This window comes from Protopterus annectens, chromosome 10.part0 (assembly GCF_019279795.1).
Source record: "Protopterus annectens isolate FY-2018-M chromosome 10.part0, PAN1.0, whole genome shotgun sequence".
NCBI lineage: Eukaryota > Metazoa > Chordata > Ceratodontiformes > Protopteridae > Protopterus > Protopterus annectens.
Window position 1 is genome coordinate 1,838,385,752 of NC_056744.1, and position 23,362 is coordinate 1,838,409,113.

General features: G+C 46.7%; 1 protein-coding gene across 2 annotated transcripts in view; it reads left to right on the top strand.

Annotated features, from left to right (window-relative positions):
- Positions 1-23,362, top strand: part of PATL2 (PAT1 homolog 2) — an 837,187-nt gene that overhangs the window by 75,644 nt on the left and 738,181 nt on the right. For both annotated transcript variants that reach the window (XM_044086703.1, XM_044086702.1), the window contains exon 3: positions 16,330-16,661. In XM_044086703.1, the coding sequence (XP_043942638.1) occupies positions 16,330-16,661 (332 nt within the window). The remainder of the gene's footprint in view (positions 1-16,329; positions 16,662-23,362) is intronic.

Sequence of the window (23,362 nt, forward strand, 5' to 3'; positions counted from 1 at the left end):
TGGAACCTTTTCCATCGGCTTGGACATTGTCGGGCCAGGTTCCCACCCTCTAACTCCGTCCACTTTGCGTCAGGCTCCGATTCTCGCATCTGATCCGGGGAGATGGTCTTCCTTAGCTTCCCAGGAGGTCCGTTCTTGGCGTTCGATGTGGTAGAACAGGTCCTCTGTCAGATCGAGACCCCTGACCTCCCCCTTGGACTCTGCCCAGACCCCCTCGGCTCTGTCTGTGGTCCCCATTGTCTTACCAGAGGGACAGCCTGTGCCCGAAGAGCCCCAGATGGTTCACCAAGAGGAATAGATGGCTTGCGAGTGCTCCCCAGAGAGTCCCACGGGAGATGTGCAGTGCAAGAGGAGGCACTTGAACTGTTAAAGATTTTCTGCAAGAACAGCCTCCCGGATTTAGTAGGCATTGGCCCTCTAAGTATTGGTCCTTTTCTGCCTCTTCCAGGCCTTCAGTCTAAACCCAGAACCAGCAGAACCCAGAACCAGCAGAACACCCAGGCTGCAGTCCCAAGGGACTCCCAGGACTAAGCAGTGGGGGGGCTCCCACTTCCAAAGCAGGAAGTAGTAAGACTCTCCCTATGGTAAACTGTCTCGATGACTTAACTTTAAACTTTCCAAGCCCTGCTCAACTGACTGTTCCTTTAGGGGGCAAGATTGCCCTGCAGGCAAAAAATTGGGAATTAGTTACCCAGGACAAATGGGTTTTAAATGTAGTTTCCCAAGGATAGAGATTCCACTTCCACTCCTTACCAACCCCAAACGGTTGGCCAAGTCTACCCCCAAATCAGTGGGCAGTGAGCAAGGGCTCCCCAGTGGATGGCCATGGTGGTAACAGCAGCCACAAAGAGGGAACTATCTCAGGAAAGTTCCTCAGTCCACCCAACTGACAGTCACGGATGATGGACCGCCTAGGTAAGCAGGTGTATGCCTCCGCTACCTTTTCAATAAGGGAGTTGAACTACTTGGCCCATATCACGAGACTCCAATGCGACCTGATGAAGGAGCTGGAGGAGTCTCCACCCATGTCTGTCGCAGGAGGGCAAGGCTTTGATCTCTGAAAATGGCCACTTTGAAAGCAGTATCAAATACGTCCATGCGACTCCTCTCCCAGCCTATGGAAGGAGTGGCTAGGGCGGCTGGGTCCAGCGTATCCATGAGGCGTAATGCCTAGCTCAGGTTGTGCCAATTCACCGAACCCTTTAACGCATCCTTTGCCAATACCCCTTATGACGGCTCAACACTTCGGTAAGACCGTCGAGGAGAGACTAGTCCAGAGTGAGAAGGACGGGAAGGCACTGCTGTCAGGATCCGCTTCTCTAACCATCAAAGGTCCTTTTCCTGGAACCAGAGAGGGCAAAAGATGTGGTTCCGGAAGTCTCAGTATTCCTGGGACACTCGGGGCTCTTCTTCCCCTAGAGGCAAAAGGGTACAGAATGGACGCCGGCCCAGAGGCCAAGGGGATCCGTGAAACTTTGGGTCTCGAGAACCTTTCTCAAACGGACCAGGGCAGCAACCCTGAGGGGTTGCCTAGCTGCTCTACTCTGGAGGCAGTCGGGGGACGATTGTCCTTGCACCCAGTGGTGTGGGAGTCCATAACAACGGACTGCTGGGTGCTTCAAATCATATCCAGAGAATATTCTGTCCCCTTCATGGGTTCCCCCATATTACCCAAACACCTCCCGGATGTTCCACCCACGCAAAGGGAGGCAGCAGCACAGGAAATTTCCAAGCTGCTAGGAAAAAAGAGCCATCAAAACCATCCCCCCAGATCAGTCCGGATCTGGCTTCTAATCGAGGTTGTTCGTGTTTTTTGTTTTTTTTTTTTTTTATGCCAAAGAAGACTGGGAACTTAAGGTCCATCCTGGACCTCTCTACCCTGAACCTGTCAGTTGCCAAGGAAAAGTTCCAGATGGTCACGCTACAGTCCATGTCATACCTGCAAGAGAGCGACTGGATGTGCTCGTTAGACCTCCGGGATGCTTACTATCGCATAAAAATGCACAGAAGCTCCAGGAGGATGTTCGTGTTTCACTGTTGCAATCATGACTGTAGGGTTCTCCCCTGCCGGCAGGCAGTCCTCGGTCAGCCAGAATCCCAAAGTCTGGGTCCGGCGTCGGCTGTTCAACCATGCTCCCTGATGTCAGAGCGCCAGGAGTACAAAGCTGACAGCCGACGCCATGTTCTCCAGTCTTTCTTGCCGTGCGGTGATAGCAGTTCGCAAGTGCCGGTCGGCTGGACTCCTGACCATCTTTTCTGAACAAACTTCAGTCCGAAGACTTTCTTCTCCTACTCTAAGCTAAGTACCCCGTTGGGGAAACTTTTTTTTTTTTTTTTTTTCTTGCTCCAGTCCGATGTCAGAAAAAGTTAATTGCATTTCATGTGGGGAAGCAAATACCTCATAAGGATTTTCATTCTTACTGTATTCCTTGCTTAGGCCCTGACCACGACGTAGCTAGTTGTCGGTTTTGTGCTAGATTCAATCAACGTACAATTAAACGAAGGTACGATTTTGCATTTCATTACTTCGGTAGGCGTTTTAATTACAAAATGTCGTCTGATACGGTTCCAGCTACCAGGGTTCACAAACGACGCAAGGACAAAGACAGGCCTCCGAGGTCCAAATCTGACTATATCGCACAAGCAGAGCCAGCTTCAGGTTCGGCTGTCATCAGTGAGGCGCTTTTGCAGCCCCTGTCGTCTGCCATTTCTGAACCGATGGCCGAAACGGACTCCCACGAGGAGCCATCTAGGCCTTTGAATATTTCAATTGCAGGACCTTCGGACAATGCTCCTTCGGATGGGTCCGGAGCCGCTGTGCAGGTACCGGCTTCCGAAGGGGTTTTCGGGCCTACTCAGCTTCTGATAGACAAAGGCAAAGATTCCTTCCAAATCAAAGACTGCAACACGGGCCTCTTCTGATCCGGCTCCCAAGTCACAGAAACAGTTACTTAAGATGGCGGAGGATTTACTTACTATGATTAGGGGTTCTCATCCCCCTCCAGATAAAAGGCCAAGGCAGGAAGTTTATTATGACACCTCTGATCAGGCTTCTGTTTCTTCAGATGTCCTTCAAGGATGCATCTGCAGTCATCACATATGGGTTGTCCTGCCTCAGGCAGCCCTTCGGTCGGCCGGATTCCATAGTCTGGGTCTGGCCTCGGCTGATGTCGCACTTTCCCCGACGTCAGAGCGTCTGGGGTATAAAAGCATCAGCCGACGCCATCTTCCTCAGTCTTTTTTGCCGCGTGGTACCAGAAGCAGAAGCAGTTCGCAAGTGCCGGTCGGTCAGCTCCTGTGATTCAGCTACCGAAGACTTCGAAAAAGCTAAGTACCCCGTTGGGGACTCTTTCTTGCCTCAGCCGATGTCAGATAAAGTTAATAATTGTTTAACCTGTGGGAAACAAATACCTCATAAGGATTTCCGCTCTTACTGCCTCCCCTGCCTAGGCCCAGACCATGACGTCTCTGCCTGTTCAGCCTGTGCTTCCTTCAACCGACAAAGTCTTAGATGCCGGTCGGAGTTTGCAGAGGAGTTTTTTGGGGCTAGTTTTGCTTATAAAATGCCGTCGGAGACTCTGACTTCGCATTTAGTCAAAAAACGGAAGGACAAGGACCGACACACGCGGGCCGCGGTTTCGGCTGAAACCTCGTTCAGGCCTACCGTGAGTGTCTCTGTCACGGCTGAAACAGAGTCCTTGGTACTTCCAACTACCGAAACCACACAACCGACTACCTCTGCCCTGGAGGCCCCGGCAGAGTTGGTCATTGAATTACCTACTGAAACTGGTGTCCAGGAACCTTCCGACACCATTACTTTAGATAAGTCTACTCCTGCACGTGGTGCAGCCAGACCCCCTGCTTCCATGTCCATTAAGGCTTTATCTAGGGCTAAGGCTGCTAAACTTTCTAAGGCTTTGCCTCCCAAAGTTTCCTCTCTGAGACCTTCTTCTAGCTCTCAGATTCTTACCCTAGCAGAGGATCTGATTTCATTAATTAGAGGCTCCCAACCTCATCCGGACAGGGGCTCTCAACCACTTCCTGACAAAAGGCCCAGGGTTGAGCCCTCTGATCCACAGTCCTCAGATGAGTCCACGGATGGCTCTGCTCTGTCAGACCACCAGGAGGAGGCTTATTCGGCCTACGAGGATTCTGATGCTGAAGAATCTATCCCCTCGGCCTCCCCTCCTGAAGAGTTTTCTTTTGGAGAAACATTGCACACCATGAGAGAACATTTTCAATGGCAGGGTCAGGAATTCTCTGATTCCAGAAAAAGATTAAGGACCTTTTTGCATTTACCTCAGCACAGGCCCTTGGCTATACCTCCTGTTTTGAATGTAATTGATGATGTCTATTCAGATGCTTGTACTGCCCCTGACTCTCTCCCTCCGGCTCCTGCCAAACCTGATAGGTACTACAGGGTCCCGGACTCACATTTTCACCTGTACAAGGCCCACTCTGCTGATCCAGAAACTATTTCCCAGGGCCCTAAAGGGGTTGCAGCTGCCACTGCTAAAAATCCTCTACCTTCTGAAAGGGAGTCCAGAGCATTAGAGAGATGAGGTGAGAAAGTGTATACTTCTGCAACTCATTCCATGAGGGCATTAAACTGTCAATTCCATATGATACAGTATCAAGAGTATTTACTAGATGAATTGCATAAGAAACTGTCCTCTTCTGAACCCCTTGATCGTAAATCCCTTCAGGATCTGGTGCATAACTCCCAGCAGGTTAGTAACCATTTCTTGCAGTGTGGTTATGATGCATTGGAAGCTTCATGTAGATCAGCTATGACAGGTGCAGTTATACGTAGGCATGCCTGGCTGAAGGAACAATATCTGCCAGACCATGTTAAAGTTAAGCTTTTAGATGCTCCTATGGAAAAGCAAAAATTATTTGGTTCCACGGCTCAAGAGGTTTTAAAGAAATTTGAAGAAAAGGCAAAATCTGTGCAAACAGTTAAAGACTTTCTGCAAGTCCAACCATCAAGATTCAGCAGAAATTGGCCTACTAAAAATTGGTCCTTTCCGGACTCGGACAGATCTCAGAGGCAGGAATAGACGTGCCAGAGGTAGAGGGCAAGCTAGAGGCTCCTACAGAGGCTGTCAGTGGCAGCCTCCCAACCAGAGAGGTAGTGCAGGAACTACAACTGCTACACCAGGACAGACTCTACACCAGGACAGACTCAATGACTTTATTTTGATTCTACCGACCAGGGCTCAATTAGAAGCACCTTTGGGCGGAAAGCTTTCTTTATTCTCAGAAAATTGGCACAGCATTACAGGGGACACATGGACACTGCAAATAATAGACAAAGGATGCAGCTTCCATTTCCACTCATTGCCAAAAAGAAAAGGCATGCCAAACCTGCCACCAAATCAGAGGGCAGAGGCTTTGAAGCAAATTACCAACTTAATGCAAATGAAAGCCATAGAAAAGGTACCTCTTTCAGAACAAGGCCAGGGATTTTACTCAAGATTATTCCTTGTTCCAAGAAAAGAAAATCAATGGAGGCCTATTCTCGACTTGTCCGCACTGAATACGTACCTCATTGTGCCAAAATTCAAAATGCTGACTCTACAGCAACTCCTTCCCATGCTGGGCAAGGGGTCTTGGCTGGTGACTCTAGACCTCAAGGAGGCATACCTGCATGTCCCTATTCGACAAAGCTGCAGAAGACACCTCAGATTTCTTGCAGGGTCAGAGCATTATCAATTCTCATTATTGCCCTTTGGCTTATCTACTGCGCCCAGAGTATTCACGAAATGCCTGTCATCAGTAATTGCACACTGCAGACTTCAGGGGATTCAAATCTACCCTTATCTGGACGACTGCCTAATACAAGCGGACAGCAAGCAAACTTTGTTAAAGGACTTGGACTATGCCATCCACCTGTTACAGGCCTTGGGATATACAGTCAACATCCACAAATCAAGACTGGTTCCATCCCAAAGAATAACTTTTCTGGGTGCGGATCTAGACACAACCACCCAGATGGCTTTCCTCACAGAAGAAAAACAAGAACAGCTACCAGTTTACTTTCAGAATCTCACAAGACAAACTCAGATGACTGCAAGGAAAATCCTGCAGGCCCTGGGTTACATGGCATCTTGCATTCTTCTGATTCCACAAGCAAGGCTTCATATGAGGAAATTACAATGGTACCTAAGAAGTTTATGGACTCAGCACAGTCACAGCTTAGAAACTCTGATCCCACTCATTCCTTGCCTTCAAAAGGAATTCCTGTGGTGGGCTCAAGCCTGCCGGTCGAACAGCGGGCTGCCCTTCAGCAAGCCAAGAGCCAACCAAACCATCACCACGGACGCTTCAGACCAAGGCTGGGGAGCGCACATGGAGGACAGATGTATACAAGGGCTATGGTCACAAAGAGAGCTGCGCATGCACATAAACCAAAAGGAATTGCTGGCAGTGATGCACACATTCGAGGCCTTCAAACCTTTCCTTCAGCAAGGCCACCTGCTCATAAGGACAGACAACACCACAGTTATGTGGTACATAAACAAGCAAGGAGGCACCCATTCCTACCCTCTTTGCAGACTGACAATGAATCTATGGGAACTGGCATTGAAACTCAACATACATCTACAGTCCCAATTCGTGCCAGGGAAAGACAATACACTGGCAGCTTAAGCAGAACTACCATGGATGCACACGAATGGATGCTGCACCCAGACATCTTCTTACAAATCACACAGTCATGGGGAAGGCCGGAAATAGATCTGTTCGCTTCCCCTCTAAATCATTAACTGAAGAAATTCTGCTCAAGGACATACCACCCACAAGCATGGAAAGTGGACGCTCTCTTTCAGCTGAAAAGCTCGAACAGTGTATGCTTTCCCACCTCTTCCCCTAATGACCAAGGTCCTACTGAAGATCAGGACAGAGCAGCCCAGAGTAATCCTGATAGCCCCAAAATGGCCAAGACAGCACTGGTACCCACTGTTAAAGAGCTTGTCACAGACGAAACCATGGCCTCTCCCCCTATGGCCACTCCTACTGATGCAGCACAATTTCAGGACTCTACACTCCAACCTGAACACCTTGCAGCTAACTGCCTGGAGAATACCATGACTCCTCCTCAGGATAACCTATCCCAGAGAGTGAAGGATATCCTTATGGAAGCTCGCCGACCTTCCACAAGGAAGGCATATACAGCAAAATGGAAAAGATTTCACACCTGGAACACAGCAAAGGGCCTAGATGTGACTGTGATGAATATGGCATATATACTGGAATATTTGGCAGAGTTGTCCCACAGTGGCCTGTCTTACTCTTCCATCAAGATACATGCCTCAGCAATCTCGGCAGAATACAATCTAAATCCACCTGTCTTCTCTCACCCTCTACTAAGGCAGTTTCTAAGAGGAATCAAAAACATTAATCCTCCAAGGAAACCACCTCTACCTACTTGGGACCTGAATTTCGTGTTGGAAAAACTAACACTTCCTCCCTTTGAACCAGCAGCATCGGCAGATGTACAGTTTTTGTCTTGGAAAACTGCCTTCCTTCTGGCCATAACCTCAGCAAGAAGAGTATCTGAGCTACAAGCTTTAATGGCGGTACAGCCATTCCTTATCTTTCATCAGGACAGAGTTTCTTTGAGGACCAATCCTACATTCATGCCAAAGGTGGTATCCAGGGTATCTTTGAACCAAGCTATTCACTTGCCTACATTCTTCCCACAGCCACAAAATAAAGGGGAGAGACTTCTGCACACCCTGGACATACACAGACAACTACACTACTATTTGGACAGAACTAAAAGTTACAGAAAAACTGACCGGTTGTTTGTAGCATATGCTGCTGGGGTACAAGGAAAAGCAATTTCCAAACGGACAATTTCGAAATGGATAGGAAATTGCATTCGTTTTTGTTGCTCTTTTCATGGAAAGACTGTGCCAGCTAACATTAGACCTCATTCCACGAGAGCCACAGCCTTCCTAAGAGGGGTGGCTACCAAAGACATTTTAGAAGCTGCTACATGGAGCTCCGTGCATACATTTGCCAAGCATTACAATTTGCCTTTATATTCCAGGTCCAGAGCAGGTTTTGCTACGGCAGTCCTGCAGGGTATCTTAACTACACCATCCTTCACTTAGTACCTCCACCCCCAGTTTGGCTATGGTATTCTACCCATATGTGATGACTGCAGATGCATCCTTGAAGGACATAGTACAGTTTTGTACCTACCATAAATGTAGATGCCCGATGGGTATGCATCTGCACTCAGGTTTACCCTCCCTCCTACCCCTCTGTGGTATTCCTAGGGTGCTTACCCCTCTTAGCTAGCTGGGGGAATCTATTATGGTGTATTTGTTTGTATATACATGTATATATATATTTTTGCAAATGTTTGGAATTTTATTGCATTTATACAAATTTAGCCTTCCTAGAGGGCACCTGGCATCTGGGGCAAGAAAAACTGAGGAAGATGGCGTCGGCTGATGTTTTTATACCCCAGATGCTCTGACGTCGGGGAAAGTGCGACATCAGCCGAGGCCAGACCCAGACTTTGGAATCCGGCCGACCGAAGGGCTGCCTGAGGCAGGACAACCCATATGTGATGACTGCAGATGCATACCTATCGGATATCTACATTTATGGTAGGTACAAAACTGTACTTCTGACCAGGAATATTCTTTTCCTCCTTATGAGGATTCTGATGCTGAGGAATCCATTCCTTCAGCTTCTCCCCCTGAGGATTTCTCTTGTGGGGAAACTTTGCATGAAATGAGGGAACATTTCCACTGGGAAGGACAGGAGTATTCGGAATCTAAGAAAAGACTAAGGGATTTTCTTCTTCCCCAACATAGACCCCTGGCTATTCCTCCTATTTTGGATATTGTGGATGATGCTTTTTCGGAGGCTAACTTAACCCCCTGACTCTCTTCCTCCTGCTCCTGTTAAGCCTGACGGATATTACAGGGCTCCTGATTCCCACCAGTTTTTATACAAGAACCCTACTGCTGACCCTGAAACCGTTTCTCAGGGTCGTAAGGGAGTTAAGGCCGCTTCTGCTAAAAACCCCATTCCCACTGAGAAGGATTCCAGATCTTTAGAAAGATGGGGCAAGTGTACACTTCTGCTACTTTATCTATTAGAGCTTTAAACGGTCAGTTTCATATGCTAAAATACCAGCAATTTCTCCTGTCTGTTTTAAAACAAAAGCTTACTTCCATTTCCGCCTGTGCAGATAAGGAATTACATGACTTAATGCACGCCACTGAACAAATTGGGAAGCATGGTTTACACTGTGGATTTGATGCCTTGGAGGCTTCTTGTAGGGCTGCTGCCTCTGGCACAGTCATTAGAAGGCATGCATGGTTAAAGGAACAAAATTTGCCAGATAAAGTAAAAGCTAAATTATTGGATGCTCCTGTTCAGCATAATGTTTTGTTTGGATCTAAAGCTGAAGAGGTGATTAAGAAGATCGAGGACAAAGCGAAATCCATGCAAACAGTTAAGATTTCTTACAAGTACAGCCACCCAGTTTTAGCAGGAATTGGCCTACTAAAAATTGGTCCTTTCCCAATTCAGACAGGCCTCAGAGGGGTAGATACAGACGCTCCCGAGGAAGGCCTCAAACACAAGCCTCTCATAGACCAAGACAGTGGACTGCTTCCACTCCTAGGGCAGGAGAGGACAGGTCGCAAACCTATAGGAAACGGACTCAATGACTCCCTCTGTTGGGCTGCAGGAACTTCTTGCCTGGAAGCCCCTCTCTGAGGAAAACTTTCACTTTTTCACCAAAATTGGACTCGTATAACCCAAGACCAGTGGGTTCTGGATGTGGTTTCAAGAGGTTACCCTACCAAGGCCAAGTGGATGGCCAGATCTTCCAAAACCTCAATGGACAGAGGCCTTAAACCAGGTGGAAGCTCTTTTGGTTACGAAAGCCATAGAACTAGTTCCACTTTCAGAGATGGGACAAGGTTTTTACTCTAGGCTCTTTCTAGTCCCCAGGAAGCAAAATTCATGGAGACCCATTCTGGATCTGTCAGTCTTGAATACTTTTCTAGAAATACCAAAATTCAAGATGCTTACACTACAGCAGCTACTTCCAATGCTGACCAAAAATGCATGGATGGTAACTTTGAATTTAAAGGAGGCATATTTACACATTCCCATCAGGCAGGAACGCAGAAAATACCTCTGGTTCAAGGCCAGATCGAGGCACTTTCAATTCTCTGCGCTACCCTTTGGATTGTCTACTGCACCCAGGGTCTTCACCAAATGCCTGGCTCCAGTAGTAGCTTATTGCAGACTCAAGTGAATTCAAATTTACCCTTATCTGGACGACTGTCTTATTCAGGCAGACAGCAAGGAGGTCTTACTCCAGCATCTACAGTTTGTTCAGAATCTTAAGTTCCTGGGATTCACTGTAAACATAAAGTCAAATTTGACACCCTCACAACAGATAATTTTTCTGGGCGCTTCTTTAAACACAACAACCCAGATGGCATTTCTGACATACGAAAAACTGGCTTCAACTTTCAAAACCTTGGCAACCTTAACTCTGCTGTCTGCAAGGAAATTCCTGCAGGCTTTGGGTTACATGGCCTCCTGCATCCTTCTCGCACCACATGCAAGACTACATATGAGGAAAATACAGTGGTACCTAAAAAGTGTATGGTCTCAGCATTGCCACAGTTTAGACATACTGATCTCCGTCCTGCCTTGTCTTCAAAAGGAGTTCCTTTGGTGGTCCAAGGCATATGTACTCGGTTTAGGAAAACCCTTCTGTCTGCCTCCTGCCATTCAGATACTAACCACGGACACCTGAGATTATGCATGGGGAGCCCATTTTCAGGGCAACTGTATGCAGGGCCTTTGGACAAAGGATCAGGAGCACCTGCATATCAATTTAAAGGAAATGTTAGCCGTTCAGAAAGCTTTGTCTTTCAGGAATCTTCTACAACCAGGACCACTACTGATACGGACAGACAACACCACAGTTATGTGGTACATAAACAAGCAAGGGGGATCTCATTCCTACCTCCTTTGCAGACTATCCATGAATCTATGGAACACCGCTCTAGCTTGCAATCTGGACCTTCAAGTTCAGTTTTTACCAGGGAAGCAAAACTTTCTGGCAGACAGTCTGAGCAGAAACCTTTCGGATCCACACGAGTGGATGATGGACACCAAAATTTTCAGGATGATAACAGCAGTCTGGGGATGTCCTCACATAGACCTCTTTGCATCCCATCTCAATCAACTACAGAATTTTTGCACCAAGACTTTCCACAAACAAGCTTGGAAAGTGGATGCCCTATCATTCAGTTGGAGAAACCTCTTGGGGATTTGCCTTCCCGCCTCTTCCTCTTCTTCCACGGGTATTATTAAAGATCAAACTGGACAAGCCCAAGATGATCTTGCTGGCCCCAAATTGGCCTCGACAGTTTTGGTACCCAACTCTGAAAAACCTGTGTCTGGAGCCCCCTTGGGTTTTACCACAGACTCCGAACCTTCTGTCCCAACATCAGGGTCAGGTTCTACACTCCCATGTCAGAACTCTCAGCCTAGCGGCCTGGTTAATCCAGGGTCTTTGATTCATTCTCTCCTGCCCAAGCAGGTTATGGATGTCATTTTAGAAGCCAGACGTCCTAGCACTAGAAAATCTTATGCAGGAAAATGGAAAAGATTTTGTTCCTGGATGCAGGCTCAGGATTCTGATCCTCTTTTTCCTAACATTCCTTTGATTTTTACTTTACCTGTCAGATCTCTTGCATAAGGGTCTCTCTCTTCCATTAAGATGCATGCCTCTGCTATTTCCGCTCATTATAATACAGACCCTCCAATCTTTTCCCACCAGCTCATGAGACAGTTTCTCAGAGGAGCTAAGAACTTTACCTCCTAGATCTCCCATTCCTGCTTGGGATCTCACTTATGTTTTGGAAAAACTCACCTTACCTCCTTTTGAGCCTGCTGCCTCTTCTGACATCAAGTTTTTATCTTGGAAAACAGCCATCCTGTTAGCTCTGACCTCTGCCAGGAGAGTTTCAGAGTTGCAAGTTCTTATGACTGTGGAACCTTATATTATGTTTCATCAAGACAGGGTTTCTTTAAGGATTAATCCTACATTCATGCCTAAGGTGGTTTCTAAAGTGGCTTTAAATCAAACTATCCACTTGCCAACTTTTTTCCCCACTCCTCAAAATAAAGGGGAAAGGATCTTACATTCCTTGGATGTACACAGCTACGTTTTTACCTGGACAGAACCAAGGACATCAGAAAATCAGAGCAATTGTTTGTTTCTTATGCTTCAAGTTCCCAAGGTAAAGCCATTTCAAAACGGACCATTTCTAAATGGATTGCTCATGGAATCAGATTTTGTTATTCACACCATGGAAAGCAAATCCCAGGGAGTATACGGACTCATTCCACCAGAGCTGCTGCCACTTCAGCTGCCTTCCTCAGGGGAGTTCCTACCAAAGACATTTTGGAAGCTGCAACTTGGAGTTCAGTGCATACTTTTTCAAAGCACTACAGTCTACCTCTCTACTCTACTCTAAGTCTAGGGCAGGCTTTGCTACTGCAGTCTTGCAGGGCCTTTTAGCCGCTCCTTCTACTTTATGGCCACCTCCCTTTCATTCTTCTTTGGGATTCTACCCTACAGTCATGACTGCAACAGTGAAACACGATTAACATAAATGTAGATGTTAGTGTCTTCACTGTTGGGCTGGGTTTCCCTCCCTCTTGTCCCCTCTTATTTTTTCTTTTATATGGTTTCCTTTTTCACCATTCTTTTGAGGTGCATTTGCAAAGGATATGGGACCTTACTCAGTTTGGAACTCCTGACATCTGGGGCAAGAAAAACTGGAGAACATGGCGTCGGCTGTCAGCTTTGTACTCCTGGCGCTCTGACGTCAGGGAGCATGGTTGAACAGCCGACGCCAGACCCAGATTTTGGGATTCTGGCCGACCGAGGACTGCCTGCCGGCAGGGGAGAATCCTACAGTCATGACTGCAACAGTGAAGACACTCTTAACATCTACATTTATGGTAAGTGTACACAACTGTACTTTCCTTTGCTTCAGGCTAGGGGCCAGTCATCAGTTTCAAGCCCTACCCTTTGGTCTCACCACAGCCCCCAGGGTGTTTACCAAAGTGATGGCTTTTGTAGCAGCTCAACTGAGGCTTCAGGGGATTCAGGTCTAGCCATACCTGGACGATTGGCTCCTCACAGCTCCCAGGAGGAGTCTACTTTCCCAAACCAGGGATTACTTTCTGACACTTGCCCAGAGTTTGGGTATCACAATCAACACAACCAAGTCTCTACTAGAGCTAGTACAGGTGATAGATTACATTGGTGCTAGGATAGACACACTACAGTGCAAAGTGTTCCTGACCTCGGAGAGAGTTCAAAACCTCAGGATGCACGTCTCACTAATTTACTATTCTCGCCTCCTGACAGTGGAATCCTGGAATCCGTGTTGAGGACCCTAGGCTCAATGGCGGCGACCATAACTCTCCTTCCATGTGCTTGGCTACACATGCGGATTCTTCAATGGACTCTAGTGATTCAGTGGTCCCTGTTGGATTTACTATCCTATCCACCTAAGCCAAGTGTGTTGGTTGTTCCTTGTATGGTGGATGAGCTCTCCGGACAGTTTGGAGGGATGATCCTTTGTTCCAGCTCTGGCCCAAACCACAGTGACCATGGATGCCTCCCAACTTGGGGGGGGGGGGGGGGCATTGTTCGGGCAGGGCAGTCCAAGGCCTATAGTCCCCCTTAGAGGCCAGCTTGCATTTCAGTGTCCTAGAGATGAGGGTGGTCCTTCTAGCATTGCATGCCTTTCTTCCTCTGGGGACGATTGCCATTCAGTCAGACAACATGTCAGTAGTCTGGTATATCTGCAAACAGGGAGGGACTAGGTCTTATCCCCTTTGTCGCGAGGCCAGGAGTGTGTGGGAATGGGCGATCTCCACCGGTCGCTTTCTCATCGCAACGCACATTCCGGGACGGTCCAACATTCTAGCAGACAGGCCAAGTCTGACAGTTATGATGCCTTACGAGTGGTCTCGGAGTCTATTCCTAGCGGAACAGATCTTCAGCGAGTGGGGTAAACCTTGCTGCAATCTCTTCACATCTCCTTCTGCTCCACTTCGTGATGGGTTTTTTGCTCTGAACCCCTCGCCAGGGGAGTCCCTCAGATGCTCTAGTTCATGCTTGGCCTCCCGGTCTTCTGTATGCTTAACTGCCAGTTCCTCTTATTCCAAGGTTTCTGCAGAAAGCTTGTCGACTGGGGAGCAAGGTGATCTTTATTGCCCCATTCTGGCTTCGCCAGGTTTGGTTTCCCTTCCTTTGGTCTCACATTTTGGCTCCACCTTGGATCCTAGATCCCAATCAGGATCTGATTTCACACCCATCGGAGGTGCCTCATCCGAGTCTGGACAGCCTGAAGCTCACTGCTTGGTTGCTTCAGTTCCCGTGATTGCTAGGACTCCTGGACTTTCCTCCTCAGTTAAGTCTATTTTGGTGGCTGCTCATAAGTCTTATCACAGCAAATGGAAACATTTTTCTTTTTGGGCCTCTCTGAGGAGTTTAGATCCTTTCATGGCTCCTATTTCCGAAATTCTTTATTTTCTAGCTGATATTTTTTTCCAACATGGAGTTAGTTCTTCTTCTGTCAAAGTTCAATTGGCTGCCCTTTCTCATTTACATGTGGGTGAGAATTCTGCATCCTCTCCATCTTCTAGACTGTGTAAAGCTTTTATTAAAGGCACTTTCTTGCTACGCCCCCCCCCCCCCCCCGGTCAAAGATCTTGTCCCCCTGTGGGACCTTACTATGGTTCTCCAAGCTTTGGTCGCTCTGCCTTTCAAGACCGACGCAACAGCAGATATAAAATTTCTGTCGTGGAAAACCGCCTTTCTGGTGGCCATTACCTCTGTTAGGGTTTCGGAATTACAGGCCTTGTCCATAAAATTCCCATACATGACTTTTCATAAAGGTAGAGTTTCCCTTCTAACCAACCCATAATTTCTTCCTAAGGTGGCGTCGCCAGTCAACACGGATATAAATAGGACGTGCTGGAGGGACAGATTCATCACCCAGAGACTCCCTACACTATGGAACAGAATCCCAGTCCATGTGAGGCAGAGCCCCTCACTGACTCTGTTCAAGAGAAATCTTGACGAGTGGATGGGAGATCGTAGGTTTACCCCGGGAATCATCTCTGTATCGCTGCTGGACAGAGGCACAGCAAACTAATGGGTATAGTATTCTCATCCTAAGGGGTGGTGAAAGCCACACACACTCTGGCTAGGCTTATAAATGCCCTAGGGCAGATAGCCTAGTATGAACCTATGAATATCACTCTGACTATAAATTTGCCTGTGTTCTTTCCCAATTTTACCAACCGGATGGAATACAAGCTTACACGTTGGATGTTCATAGACTGTTACGATTCTATTTACACAAGACAAAGAATTTTCGTAAATCTGATCAGTTGTTTTGTTCTGTAGACCCTTTTTGGACAAACCCATTTCCAAGGTCACTATAGCTAGATGGATTTCTTCATGCATCCTGCAGATCTAGAAGGACAAAGGCATGTCTCCTTCAGGTCAGGTTAAAGCTCATTCCACTAGGTCCAGGACTACATCTGTAGCTTTCTGGTCTAGGGTGTCGTTGGGTGATATTTGCTCTGCAGCTACTTGGTCCTCATCTCATACACTTATTTCCCCTTTACAAATTGGATTTGACATCAAGGAGAGCATCCTTTGGCTCCGTGGTGCTCTAATATCCTTCCTTGAGGGCCTCCTAGGAGTTTAGTAGCTGTGGACTCTGTCCCACAGGTTGAAGACCAAATGAAGTAAACTACTTTATGTACTCGCCATAACGTTCCATCTGGGTAGTTGTACTTCATTTCTCTTCAACCGTCCCTCCTTCCTTCCCCCGGACCTTTGGTACATGTTCAGCCAACGGGCTGTAGTGTATGTAGGTCATAAGTATGTTATCAGGTCTGTTTCTAGGTATAAGTTCTGCAAACTCTATCTGGGGATGGAAGGCAGTGGAGGTGTATTATGGGTAAGGGGAGGAGTCTGGAGCTCAAAGCTGATGCTAGTAAGTTTTGCCGGCTCGGATCCGATACGGATCCATATTCCCACAGGTTGATGACAAATGAAGTACAACTACTCTGATGGAACATTATGGTGAGTACATAACTTTTTTTTTTTTTTTTTTTTTTTTTTTTTTTTTTTTCTATCCATTCATTGGGACTTGTACAATTTTAGTAAGCAGACTTGATGTAGGAAGATATTTCTGCATCACAAAGTAACACTAACTTTTATCATTTTAATGTCAGATGTTGACTCTGCAGATGAAGGGCAGGAGGAGAAGGAAGAGCAGTACTTCAGTAATGACTTTGTAAAACGGGCATCCGAAATGTCTGTGTCAGAAACTGATAAACAAGAACATCCAGCAGCTGATGTCCAGGTGATGGCAGCAGGGACTAGAAGTAAAACATGCCCCACAGTAAAAGTGCAGGAACCTGATGATGAAGCATTACCTGAGACGAGGGTAGAGTCGCAAGATGAAGAGGAGGAAGAACGAGAGCAAAGTCCATCCGAGATAGCAGCCGAAGAGCTGGGAGATCCAGCCGTTATGAAAGCGGGTCCTGGCAAACCATCGCTGGAGGTAGGTAGGATCTTCCTCCTTTACATACGATGTACTATGTGTGGTAATTTTGTTATGCAGTCAGGTATGTGTCTTCAATTTTGCCCATTTTAGCCTGTTGCAGCTCCACAAAACCTGATGTGTATCTACTTTTGGGTTTATGCACTTTCCTATCATGTTTGAAGGTACCCTCTTGATGAAAGGTAGTGAAGGGGGAATCTGTCATATTCTTAAAGTACATTTTTTCTCACAAGTATTTAATTTTATTTCATTTCAGGTTGGTCTTTAGGGAACTGAGTAAATGTATAGAAATAAAGTCCACTTGTTACCAGTGTAACCTTAACCATTTTGAGTATACAGCCCCTGTAAGGGACGCTGGTTTTGGCATGTTTGGCTAAGCAGTTGAAGTTGCTTTTATTGGCTAACTGTTACCCTTCTGTAAATTTAAAACGAACCAGCCAGCACCCTGAGTCCTGAGCCCTCTGAGAACTTTTGAAGCGATGGCACGGTCTTGACAGGTTCTGCCAAAAGCAGTTCTGACGTAGAAGTTTTAATATTTTGCTGGGCAGTGCACTATGTAGGTATTTTTGAAACTGTGACTTTGTATTTTACAAATCAGTGTGAGCGTTGTCTTTGCCATCTACTGTCTTTGGTGCTCCTCCCAATATGTAAATGAATCAAATAGAGTTTAGTTGTTACTGTTCTAAAAAGTTGAAGTGGATTTTCTAAACCTTTTAAACCTGGGAATTTAGCTGACTAATTGTGTTTGTATAGTAGACTCCCTCTTAACTGGCCATCAGATTTCTGCTGTAGCTGTAACAAGACAGCAGAGAACATGTCTGCCTTCTCTGGGCTAAATAATTTGAGTTTTAGACTTCATATTCATTAGAAAAATGCATACTGACACAAATTGTGTTGTTCTACCTGATTTGTAACCTATAAATACTATTTTGTATGCTTTTTCTGATTAACCAGCCAATCGTTTATCCAGCCTAAGGTCCCGTCCCAGCGAGACCAGTTAAGCGGGAGCCTACTGTATTGCTAGTTGTGCATTTCGCTCTGGCTCTGTTTAATGTCTTAAATTTTGTGTAATATTGCCTTTATATGGTTTTGGTACATTTAAGGGTCTACTATGCTGTGCTGAAAATTTTGGTTCATAGGAGGTTACTAGGCTAGTGGCCCTCAAGCCTAGCCATGCTAATTCCCAAGTATCCCAATTTGTTCTTTCTGGGTTGTTCGCAGAACCAAATTGTGAACAGACCGGGTCTGTGATCAACATCGGCTAACCCTGTCCATGAGGGACATTGGTGCACCCCGGGGGTGAACATGCAGTTTCCTGTCCATTTATCTAGGTTGCATTTGAACAGGGTCAGTGAGCTCTGTTTTTACATGTATAGGAAGTCTATTCCAGTGATGTGGCAGTCTCTGGAAGACCTGTCTGTCTCTCCAGTATGTTCCATTAATGTCGCAAGCTAGGTTGCGATCCCTAGAGCGAGTGACTCGTGTCATTTGACTTGCAGATGTGAAATATTTCCATTAGGGCAGAGTTGGAGATTGCCCTATAGGCCAGGCAGAAGTCGCCTCTCAGCAGCCTATAAGATGCAGAGAAAAGTGACTGGGCTTTCAGCCTGTCTATGTAGGTCATGTTTGGAGTTCATATATTTTCTTAGTGAGAAACGTCTTGAGGTCTGTCCAGCTGCTGCAGGTGTCTGTTGAGGTATATGCAAAAGGGTGCATGATACCCTATTAGTAGTCTGAGGGTCGAGTACAGTGGAGTTGTAACATCCCTTGACCTGGATGCTATGCCCTTGTTTATGAGGTGTGCTACATAGAACACTTTCCTTACCACAGTGGAAACTTGATGATCAAAGTTCAGATTGCTATTGACTTGTGTTCCAATGTCTCCAACCACTGGGTTGGAACTCTGGGGTGGGACTGTCAGAATGTAATTTGGTAGAGAATTCTGTTTTGCCAAAAGGGAATAATACATTTTTTGCATTTAGTTGTAGAACTGCTCCTCTGTTTCGTTGGCCCTTCTTGTAATATGTTGACATCATTGGGGGACTCTATGATAGCGCACTGATTATTGCAAACTGGGAGCATTGTGAGTGAAAGGCTGCCTACTTTGGCCTGGACGACTACTACTGAGAAATAGATGCCAAACAGGGGCTCAGCACAGACCTCTGTGGTACTCCACTGATGACTGGTCTACTGGTGGAGGTGGAGTTACCAGTTTGGTAGTGTGTTCTGTCTGTGAATCAGTTGGCTACCCATCTAGTAATGTAAGGGTTAGTCCCCATCTAGGAGAGTTTCTCAACAATGCCAGAGTGGGGAATTGTCAAAAGCCTTGGCAAGATCGAGTTTGGCTGTGTGCACAGTCTTACCTTTGTCCGTGGCTTTGGTAACCTTCTCGAAGATAACCAGGTTTTAATAAGCATGATCTACCCTTTAATGAAGCCAGACTGCGTTGGGTCCAGCATTTAGAGATCCATGTCCTTGTTGATAAGGTCCATGATTCTTTCCATGGCCTTGTAGGTATGGCTGCTTAGACTTTTATGGGTCTGTAGTTCTCATGGTCAGTTGATGGGGCCCCCCCTTTGTGCAAAAGAATTACTGTTGCTATTCTCCATTCTGCAGACACGCTGCCTGTTCATAGGTTCATACTAGGCTATCTGCCCGAGGGCGTTTACGAGCCTAGCCCATAGTTTTGTGGCTTACGCCACCCCTTTAGTATGGGGAACTATACCCATTATTTTGCTGTGCCTCTGTCGAGCAGTGACACTGAGGTAATCCCTGGGGTATATCTGCGATCTCCCATCCATTGGTCAAGATTTCTCTTGAACAAGGCCAGCGAGGTGCTCTGCCTCACATATACCGGGATTTTGTTCCACAGCATAGGGAGTCTTTGGGTGATGAATCTATCCCTCCAGCACGTCCTATTAATAGCCGTGTCGAGGTTTAAGTCTCCCGCCCTTGTGGCTCTGACGGATCTAGATTTTTTGAGGCGAAGCATATTCATCAAATCTGTGTTTGACATGGCCTTGTATGTTAGGCAAAGGGCACCTCTGAGCAAGCGGTAAGCGACTGAATAGAGCTGGAGTTCTTTCAGTCGGGCAGCATAGGACAGATGTTTGAGACCCTTTATCCTTTTGGTGAGGAACTTTTGTGGCCTCTCCAGCTGCTGCAAGTGTCTGGTCAGATGCATTCCGAATGGGGCATTGTACTCAATCATTGGTCTGAGTATAGGGAGACTATGACCTCCCTTGATCTAGATGAGAATCCCTTCATGATAAGGTGGGCAATGTAGAAGGTCTTCCTAACTACTTTAGCTACATGGGTGTCGAATGACAGACTACTATCAACCTGGGTCCCCAGGTCCCTGATAACTTCTTCTGTGCTCAGTGGATTGCCACCTATTTGGTAGCTAGGGGTAACCTTGTTTTTCCCGAAGGGTATGACTATGCATTTTTTGGCATTTAACTTTAGGCCATGGCTCTGGCACCAGTTATCCGTTTCTGTGAGACCCTTCTGAAGGATATCTGTGTCAGATGCGTTTTCTACTATGGCGCCCAGTTTGCAGTCATCTGCAAACTTTGTCAGCCATAACCCTCCTGTGTTTGCTTGTACTTTGGAAAAGTAGATGCCAAACAAGAGTGGGCCCAGGACTGAGTCCTGTGGTACACCACTTGTGACAGGCTTTGAGTCTGACATGGCGCCAGCAACTCTGACCCTGTGGGTTCTGTCGCTCAGCCAGTTTGCAACCCATCTTGTGATGTATGGGTTAACATTTAAGCTGATGAGTTTTTCAATGATACCCGAGTGGGGTATTGTATCGAAGGCCTTCGCCAGATCGAGGTAGGCTGTATGGACTGCCTTTCCCTCATCAATGGCTTTGGTGACTGTTTCAAAAGTCAACCAAGTTTAGAAGGCATGATCTGCCTTTGACAAAGCCAAACTGGGATGGATCCAAAGTCTGCAAATTCCCTATGTCTTTATTTATGAGGTCCATTATGATCCTCTCCATGGCTTTGCAGATGAGGCTTGTCAAGCTAATGGGCCGGTAATTTTCAGGGTCGGTGGAGGCACCGCCTTTGTGAAGTGGGACCACAGTTGCAGTGCGCCACTCCCTGGGTACGTATCCAGAGGTAAGACTATGATTAAACAGCTGTCCTAGCTGTGGGTTTAGTTCCTCGTTGAGTTCGTGGAGCACACAGCCCGGGGACACCATCAGGTCCCATGGATGCTGTGTTTTTTGCTTTGGAGAGAGCAGTTCTCACTTGGGCGTTGGAGATGTTTGGGGGGCTGCAATCGCTTGGTATAGATATCTCTCCTTTTGGGGGGGGAAGAAGTTTGCACTGAACCTGTCAGCCAGTATGTTGGCAATGTCTGTAGGACCAGTAATCTTCACATCATTTTGAACTAGTTCTGAGCATATCTGGGAGTTTCCTCCCAGGTTTCTAACATAGCTAAAGAAGGCCTTATGATTGTCTTTTGAGTCTTTAGCTATTTTTCTCTCAAAATTTGCTTTGGATGATTTTATGAGAGCTCTTAGTTTTTTACTTAGTGATCAAGGGTGTCTTACCTTTTAAGGATTTTGCTCTATCTTGTAGTAGCTTCCTCCTTTTGTTGTAGAGTTTGTTTATGGCTGGGGTCCACCAGACTGGACGCTTGCCTTTGGTACAAAGAGTCTTTGTTTTGCTTGGGATTGCCTTATCCATGCAGTCCTGCATGTGCTGGTAGAAGGCATTTGTAAGTGATTCAACGGCTTGAGTACTGTTTTCCGCCGGCTCGGGGGCCTTAAAGGAGACCACACTAGTCTTTAGAAGTGTGAAGTCGGCATTCGAGAAGTTCTTTACTGTGGTCTTTTTATTTCAGGTGGGGGTGGGATGAGGACCTCCAGCGAGATTAGTTTGTGATCTGATCTCACCAGTGAGGGGTATACTTCCGGTGTTGGAACATTGTGCTCCCATGTTCGTGATGAAGTATGTTTTCTCTTGTGGGGATGGTGACTAGTTGTTCCATGGCATTTGAGTTTATGAATTCCAGGAACTTTTGGGCTAGGGTGTTTGGGCTTGAGTAGTGTTCCCAGTCTATATTAGGGTAATTGAAGTCACCTAGTATGATGGTGTTTGGTGATACATTTATCACCTCTAGTGTTTTCAGGAAGGCCATGTGAGGTTCCTGAGTTTGTGAGGGTGGCCTGTAACATGCTACAATTTGCAGAGCAGTCTTGCCTATGGTTATTTGCACCTGGATGGTCTCTGATGCATCGTGCGTTGCCACCAGTCTTGAGGTGTGGGTGTCCTTGATGAATATGGATACCCCCCTCCTTTCTTGGTATTGTCCGGATTTTGGGGCCGGAACGCATGATATGAGGTAAAACCTGATAGTGCTGGGGTGCACTCAGGAGCCTTGAACCAGGTTTCTGTCACAGCACAGACATCGATGTTCTCCATACTGAGAAGGGCCTCAAGTGCGTGCATTTTGAGATTTGGACTTCTGGCATTGAGCAACATTACCCTTAGTTTTTTTCCTTTTTTGTGTTCTAGGGTGGTAGGTTTAGAATTTGAGCCTTGCCTAAAAAAGACACTATGGGGGTGGCAAGAGCCTTTGCCAATATCCGGAATCCCAGGGGTGACAGGTGCAAGCCGTCCCTTGCGAAGCAGCGTGGCTTGTCCAGCATGTCATCCCAGGCAGACAAACATTGGATCCCCTTTGAATGACACCAGAGTTTAAGCCAATTGTTAAAGCTGATCATCTTATCTCTGTATTGTGGCATCATTCTTGGTGAAGGTAGGATACTGCTCAAGGTCAGGGTCATACCTGCCTGGGCTACATAATCGGAGAGCTCCTCAATGTCTCTTTTCATGTAGTCCAAGGAGGTACGTCTCGGGTCGTTTACACCAGCGTGGACAATGACTGAGTCGTATTTGTACCTGCTGTTGAGAGACCTGAGTGCTTGCGTTATGTGGCGGATTCTAGCGCCCGACAGGCAGCTTACTGTGACCTTCTCCTTACTCAGTCTGGTGAGCGGGACGTCAGTGTGTCTGACTATGGAGTCACCAATGACTAGTGTGTCTGGCTTTGTGTTTGGCCTTAAGGGCTGTGACTGTTTGACACTCTGACTGTGAGGTCTATGTGTTGCAGGTGTTGTGTTCTGAGGTGGTGGATGTTTGGGTGTCTGCTTTGGTGGCCTCTGCTGTTTTGGTAGATTTTTGATCAGAGCCTCCAAGTATGTCTTTGTGTGTTTATGTGTATGATTTGAGGTTGTGATGGTACTATGTGAGACTGGGTCTATAGTGTGTGTGGTAACCTTCTCCTCCTGACTGGTCTTGCCAGTCCTATGTTGAGAGAGCTCAGCCTCCAGTTTGGCCGTATAGTTGCATCTCTCGCATGTATTTGTGTTTTGTGGGAGGAGGAGAGGGTTGTCTGTGTACATGAGGCAATTGTAACATTGCCTCAATAGTCCCAGGTTCACCAGCTGAGCAGGAGAGGACACTAGCAACTGATCCCTCGACGTGCTAGAAGGACGAGACAAAAAACTTTAAAAGAGATTCCGGGGGACGTGGGTGACCGAGAAATGGGGGTTTGCCTTTTTGGGGTGCTATCTATAAGAGTGCCGTATCAAGGTAATAAGTACTGTAGGAGCAAGTGCTAGGTTTAACAGATAGAGAATAGTCTACTTGGAGTCAAGTAGAGATGATCTTTTTAGTTATAGGATA